A 7,500-nucleotide genomic window follows, 5' to 3' on the forward strand; every position below is an offset into this window, starting at 1 on the left:
AATATTGTGAAAGTCCAACACATCAGCGAAAGTCCAGTCCATGGTGGGGCCAGCGGGAACCATCCCGAGCGGAGACGGGTCAGCAGCGTAGAGATGTCCCCATCTGATGGACAGGCTAGCGGTCCACCCCGGAGCAGAGTAGAAAAGAAAAGAAAAGAAACGGCAGATCAACTGGTCTAAAAAGGGAGTCTATTTAAAGGCTAGAGTATACAAATGAGTTTTAAGATGGGACTTAAATGCTTCTACTGAGGTAGCATCTCTAACTGTTACCGGGAGGGCATTCCAGAGTACTGGAGCCCCAATAGAAAACGCTCTATAGCCCGCAGACTTTTTTTGGGCTCTGGGAATCACTAATAAGCCGGAGTTCTTTGAACGCAGATTTCTTGTCGGGACATATGGTACAATACAATCGTCAAGATAGGCAGGAGCTTGACCGTGTAGTATTTTATACGTAAGTAGTAAAACCTTAAAGTCGCATCTTAAGTGCACAGGAAGCCAGTGCAAGTGAGCCAGTATAGGTATATATATATATATATATGTATATAAAGGTATATACAGTATAGGCGTAATATGATCAAACTTTCTTGTTTTTGTCAAAAGTCTAGCAGCCGCATTTTGTACCATCTGTAATCTTTTAATGCTAGACATAGGGAGGCCCGAAAATAATACGTTACAGTAATCGAGACGAGACGTAACGAACGCATGGATAATGATCTCAGCGTCGCTAGTGGACAAGATGGAACGAATTTTAGCGATATTACGGAGATGAAAGAAGGCCGTTTTAGTAACACTCTTAATGTGTGACTCAAACGAGAGAGTTGGGTGGAAGATAATACCCAGATTCTTTACCGAGTCTCCTTGTTTAATTGTTTGGTTGTCAAATGTTAAGGTGGTATTATTAAATAGATGTTGGTGTCTAGCAGGACCGATAATCAGCATTTCCGTTTTCTTAGCGTTGAGTTGCAAAAAGTTAGCGGACATCCATTGTTTAATTTCATTAAGACACGCCTCCAGCTGACTACAATCCGGCGTGTTGGTCAGCTTTAGGGGCATGTAGAGTTGGGTGTCATCAGCATAACAGTGAAAGCTAACACCGTATTTGCGTATAATGTCACCTAGCGGCAGCATGTAAATACTAAAGAGTGCAGGGCCAAGAACTGAACCCTGGGGAACTCCGCACGTTACCTTAACATAGTCCGAGGTCACATTGTTATGGGAGACGCACTGCATCCTGTCAGTAAGATAAGAGTTAAACCAAGACAAGGCTAAGTCTGACATCCCAATACGCGTTTTGATACGCTCTAATAAAATATTATGATCGACGGTATCGAAAGCGGCGCTAAGATCAAGAAGCAGCAACATAGATGACGCATCAGAATCCATGGTTAGCAATAGATCATTAGTCATTTTTGCGAGGGCTGTCTCCGTAGAGTGATTTGCCCTGAAACCGGATTGAAAAGGTTCACAGAGATTGTTAGTCACTAAGTGTTCATTTAGCTGCTGTGCGACAATTTTTTCGAGAATTTTCGAGATAAACGGTAGGTGGGACACCGGCCGGTAGTTCACCAGGAGATCAGGATCGAGGTTAGGTCTTTTGAGTAGAGGATGAATAACCGCTTTTTTGAATGCTAGAGGAACAGTACCAGAGGAAAGTGATAGGTTTATAATATTTAACACTGATGGACCTAATAAAACAAAAAGCTCCTTGATAAGTTTCCCAGGAATTGGGTCAAGTAAACATGTTGTTTGTTTTGTCCCATTTACACATTTTAACAATTCCTCCAATGTTATTTCATCAAAGAGAGAGAAACTATTTTGGAGGGCAATGTCCGTCGTATATACAGTCATATTTGTGTTAATAGAACCCAGTTGTAGCTGAGATGCATTGTCTTTAATCTCTTTTCTGATGAGTTCAATTTTCTTATTAAAGAAATTCATAAAGTCATCTGCTGAGTGGGTGGAGCTACTGGGAGGAGTCCCTTGTTGGGTTAGCGATGCTACTGTACTAAACAAAAATTTAGGATCATTTTTGTTGAGGTGGATGAGATTTGAGTAATATTTAGCTTTAGCTGAGGTAAGCATGCGTTTATAAGTTATTAAACTATCACTCCATGCTTGATGGAAAACCTCAAGTTTAGTCGCACGCCATTTGCGTTCCAGCTTTCTACATGATAATTTCTGGGCTTTAGTTTCTTCTGTAAACCATGGGGTACGCCTTTTAGGGGCCCTTTTTAGCTTTAGCGGTGCTACAATATCAATGGTGTCGCGCAGGGCGTCGTTAAAGTTGTTAGTGAGGTTATCAATAGAGCCCACATAATTTGGGAAAGGTGCCATTACTGAAGGCAGTAGGTCAGTAAGAGTCGTCGATGTGGCAGTATTAATGTTGCGGCTGCTATAGTAGTTATTATTATTATTATTAGTTTGTTGACAATGAGTCAGAACTTCGAATTTTATAAGGTAATGATCGGACATTACTTTAGTGTACGGGAGTATCGTAACTTTAGAGGTGGTGACACCCCTGACAAGCACTAGATCTATCGTATTACCGTTGCGATGCGTGGGTTCATGTATTATTTGTGTAAGACCACAGCTATCAATTATAGTCTGGAGCGCCACGCATGGAGGGTCCGATGGGGTATTCATATGGATGTTAAAGTCTCCCATTATGATTATATTGTCGGCGTGCGTCACTAGATCAGCAACGAACTCTGAAAATTCATTGATAAAGTCCGAATAGGGCCCAGGGGGGCGGTAGATGACAGCCAGGTGGAGAGGCAGCGGTGTGACAAACCTCACAGTAAGCACCTCAAACGAGTTATATTTATTATTTAGGTCCGAGGTAAGGCTAAAGTTTTTGTTGTATATTAGTGCAACACCAGTGATACTTATGGTACTTAGTGATACTTGTGATACTTACTGATACGTATGATACTTAATAGTACTTAGTGATACTTATGATACTTAGTAGTACTTAGTGATACTTAGTGATACTTGGTGATACATACTGATACTTAGTGATACTTATGATACTTAGTAGTACTTAGTCATACTTATGATACATACTGATACTTAGTGATACTTATGATACATACTGATACTTAGTGATACTTATGATACTTAGTAGTACTTAGTGATACTTAGTGATACTTGGTGATACATACTGATACTTATGATACTCAGTAGTACTTAGTGATACTTAGTGATACTTATGATACTTAGTGGCCCTTAGTAGTACTTAGTGATACTTATGATACTTAGTAGTACTTAGTGATACTTAGTGATACTTGGTGATACATACTGATACTTATGATACTCAGTAGTACTTAGTGACACGTATGATACTTATGATACTTAGTAGTACTTAGTGATACTTGTGATACTTAGTAGTACTTAGTGATATTTACGGTACTTAGTGATACTTGTGATACTTAGTGATACTCAGTGATACTTATTATACTTAGTAGTACTTAGTGATACTTAGTGATACTTGGTGATACATACTGATACTTAGTGATACTTATGATACTCAGTAGTACTTAGTGATACTTATGATACTTAGTAGTACTTAGTGATACTTAGTGATACTTGGTGATACATACTGATACTTAGTGATACTTATGATACTTAGTAGTACTTAGTGATACTTATGATACATACTGATACTTAGTGATACTTATGATACTCAGTAGTACTTAGTGATACTTATGATACTTAGTGATACTTATGATACTTAGTGGCATTTAGTAGTACTTAGTGATACTTATGATACTTAATAGTACTTAGTGATACTTATGATATTTAGTAGTACTTAGTGATACTTATGGTACTTAGTTATACTTAGTTATACTTAGTGATACTTAGTAGTACTTAGTGATACTTATGATACTAAGTGATACTTGGTGATACTTAGTGATACTTAGTAGTACTTAGTGATACTTATGATACTAAGTGATACTTGGTGATACTGACCTTGTGTTGTGTCAGGGCTGAGTGGCAGTGAGGAGCAGAGGTACGACGCCCTGCTGAGCAGCCAGGTGGCGCCCATGTACCCCCACTTCCTCAGTAGGTGCCCGCCATGGTCATGTGACTGATGACTCACGGTCATGTGACTGATGACTCACGGTCATGTGACTGATGGTCATGTGACTGATGACTGATGGTCATGTGACTGATGACTGATGGTCATGTGACTGATGGCGTTCTCCCGCCGCAGGGGTGTGGTCTTACTTCCAGCACACGCTGCTGAGGAAGTACGCCGCCATCTACAACGGCATCAACGTGCTGACAGGCCCCGCCTTCGACCACGACCATGATGGACGCCACGACGCGCAGTAAGACTCCTGGTTAGCATGTCAGCTAGCATCAAGTCCAGTCACCACCTTGTCTTGTGGCGCCCAGGTGGGCGTCTGCGGGCAACGGCTCCGCCCCCACGCACTTCTTCGCCGTGCTGACCAGCTGCAAGGACGTGCGGCAGCCTGTGAGCGCCTGTGATGGCGAGCTGCACGCCATCGCCTTCCTGCTGCCTCACAGGCCTGACAACTCTGACAACTGCCAGGTACTTCCTCTGGCTCCACCCCCTTCCTTCACAGGCTGTGGCTCCGCCCCCTTCCTTCACAGGCTGTGGCTCCGCCCCCTTCCTTCACAGGCTTGCAGTCAAGACGTCTGCAGCTTCTTCTGGTTGGCACGTCAGCAAGCTGATGCTAATTGGACGCTAATTGCATTAGCATGTCATTAGCATTAGACCGCTAGGCTAGATGCTAGTTACATTAGCATGTTTTCATTACTAATTACATTAGCATGTTGTTATTAGACTGCTAGGCTAGATGCTAGTTACATTAGCATGTTTTCATTACTAATTACATTAGCATGTTATTAGACCGCTAGGTTAGATGCTAGTTACATTAGCATGTTGTCATTAGACCGCTAGGCTAGATGCTAGTTACATTAGCATGTTGTCATTAGACCGCTAGGCTAGATGCTAGTTACATTAGCATGTTTTCATTACTAATTACATTAGCATGTTATTAGACCGCTAGGCTAGATGCTAGTTACATTAGCATGTTGTCATTAGACCACTAGGCTAGATGCTAGTTACATTAGCATGTTGTCATTAGACCACTGGGCTAGATGCTAGTTACATTAGCATGTTGTCATTAGACCACTAGGCTAGATGCTAGTTACATTAGCATGTTGTCATTAGACCACTAGGCTAGATGCTAGTTACATTAACATGTTGTCATTACACCGCTAGGCTAGATGCTAGTTACAGTAGCATGTTGTCATTAGACCGCTAGGCTAGATGCTAGTTACATTAGCATGTTGTCATTAGACCGCTAGGCTAGATGCTAGTTACATTAGCATGTTGTCATTAGACCGCTAGGCTAGATGCTAGTTACATTAGCATGTTATTAGTTGCACATGCTAGCATTGGTCAAACAAAATGGAGACGTGTGTGTGTGTGTGTGTGTGTGTGTGTGTGTGTGTGTGTGTGTGTGTGTCAGAGTGCACAAGACGAGGCCGTGTGGGTGGAAGAGCACATTTGGTTCCACCAGTCCCGAGTGCGAGACGTGGAGTGGATGACAGGACTGGACTTGTACCAGGACAGTCCTCGACCAATCACGGAGCTGCTGCGGCTGAAGACCCGCCCCACAGCAGCCAATCAAAAACCAATAAAACAATCTTGAATAATCTGAATCTTTTATTTGAGCTTTTAAAAAAAAGGTGAAGACTTGAGACCAAAGTCACCTAAAAGAAAAGAGATTGAAGTCAAATACTTGGTCACACACCCACACACCTTGTACAGGTCTTACCTGGCAGGTGTCGCTATGACAACCAGGAGCCCCGGACTTTCCCGGACCTCTTCCACGCCTCTGCGGATGTGGACTCCCCAAGTGGTCTGGCCCGGTACCTGGAGGGCCACCCTGCTGGCGGCACTCGCTCAGAGTTCTGCAGCGGCTCGGCTCTGTGCCCGGGTGGCGCCGGCTCAGTGGCGACCATCTGGATCCCGCCGCTGGAAACCACCACCGCTTCCTGTTGGCGTGGAGGGGACGACTCGGCGCCCAACCTGGGTCCTCGCTGGTGCTGCTGCGGGGCCAAGCTGGCCTTTGGGGGCCGCTGTGCTGCAGCACGACCATATAAGGGAACACTTCCTGCTTGTCTTTCATAGGCAGAACTTCCTGATCCACCATATAAGGGAGCACTTCCTGCTTGACCATATGAGGGTGCACTTCCTGCTTGTCTTTCATAGGGTAAATTGCCTGCTCGACCATATAAGGGCGCACTTTCTGCTTGGCTTCTATAGGGAAGACTTTCTGCTCGACCATATAAGGGTGCACTTTCTGCTCGACCATATAAGGGTACACTTTCTGCTTGGCTTTTATAGGGAAGACTTCCTGCTCGACCATATAAGGGCGCACTTTCTGCTCGACCATATAAGGGTGCACTTTCTGCTGGGCTTTTATAGGGAAGACTTCCTGCTCGACCATATAAGGGTACACTTTCTGCTTGGCTTCTATAGGGAAGACTTCCTGCTTGACCATATAAGGGTGAACTCCCTGCACCACCATATGGGGGGGCACTTCCCGCACGACCTTCATAGGGTAAACTTCCTGATCGACCATATAAGGGTGAACTTCCTGCACCACCATATGGGGGGGCACTTCCTGCACGACCTTCATAGGGTAAACTTCCTGATCGACCATATAAGGGGGTACTTCCTGCACCGCCATATAAAGAGGCACTTCCTGCTTGAGCCTCATAGGGCAAAGGTCCTGCAGGACGGTAACCACCTACACGGCCACCAGAGGACTGACGAGGACCTCCAGCGTCCAGAGCAGACTGCAGGTCCTGGAAGACACCAGCAGGGCGCCCAGAACCGAGGTGAGCTGCAGGAGGTCCAGACCGAGCGGAACCTCGGAGACCTGCAAGACGCTCAGACGTCCTGCGGCTGTCAGACGCTGGCGGGGGAGGGGAGAAGATGTCACCTTAGTGCAGGGGTCAGCAACCTTTTTGAAACCAAGAGCTACTTCTTGGGTAGTGATTAATGTGAAGGGCTACCAGTTTGATACACACTTCAATAAATTGCCAGAAGTAGCCAATTTGCTCAATTTACCTTTAACTCTGTTATTATTAATAATTAATGATATTTATCTTTGTGGAAACACTGATCATCTTAATGATTTCTCACAATAAATATATATAGAAACAGATAAATATCAATATGCAACACTTTATTTTTATATTTTCTCTAAGTGCACATTTTTCAAATTGAACATTTTCAAATGATGACTTCTAAGACAGTCTTGTGAAATCACAATACCCCATTTTAACTAGCTAGCCACTAACATTTTTGAACAAATCATGAATTACTTTGCACCATGTTTGTACAAATAATAACTCATGTAAAATACAAAAGTCAACTCTCAAATTTTTAAATCATGTCACACTTTGAACTGGACACCAAATCTGTTATCTGTTTCTTTGTCAGTTAGTGGGAAGCCT

General features: G+C 43.5%; 2 protein-coding genes across 2 annotated transcripts in view; one reads left to right on the forward strand and one right to left on the reverse strand.

Moving 5' to 3' along the window:
* Window positions 1-3,946: 3,946 nt before the first annotated feature.
* LOC133649520 (ectonucleotide pyrophosphatase/phosphodiesterase family member 2-like) lies at window positions 3,947-4,698 on the forward strand. Its single transcript, XM_062046108.1, has 4 exons — window positions 3,947-4,062; window positions 4,214-4,331; window positions 4,399-4,555; window positions 4,618-4,698. Exons 1-4 carry the CDS (start codon window positions 4,044-4,046, stop codon window positions 4,696-4,698), a joined length of 375 nt encoding a protein of 124 aa, XP_061902092.1. The 5' UTR covers window positions 3,947-4,043.
* Window positions 4,699-5,685: 987 nt separating this feature from the next.
* The window catches only part of LOC133649569 (trithorax group protein osa-like), a 4,819-nt gene continuing 3,004 nt past the window's right edge, over window positions 5,686-7,500 (reverse strand). Inside the window, exons 3-4 of the mRNA XM_062046167.1 lie at window positions 5,811-6,956; window positions 5,686-5,745 (exon numbers count right to left, since the gene is read on the reverse strand). Coding sequence (XP_061902151.1) covers window positions 5,824-6,956 — 1,133 coding nt within the window. The 3' untranslated portion in view covers window positions 5,686-5,745; window positions 5,811-5,823. The remainder of the gene's footprint in view (window positions 5,746-5,810; window positions 6,957-7,500) is intronic.

The sequence above is a fragment of the Entelurus aequoreus genome, linkage group LG05 (assembly GCF_033978785.1).
Source record: "Entelurus aequoreus isolate RoL-2023_Sb linkage group LG05, RoL_Eaeq_v1.1, whole genome shotgun sequence".
In the NCBI taxonomy this organism is placed as follows: Eukaryota; Metazoa; Chordata; class Actinopteri; order Syngnathiformes; family Syngnathidae; genus Entelurus; species Entelurus aequoreus.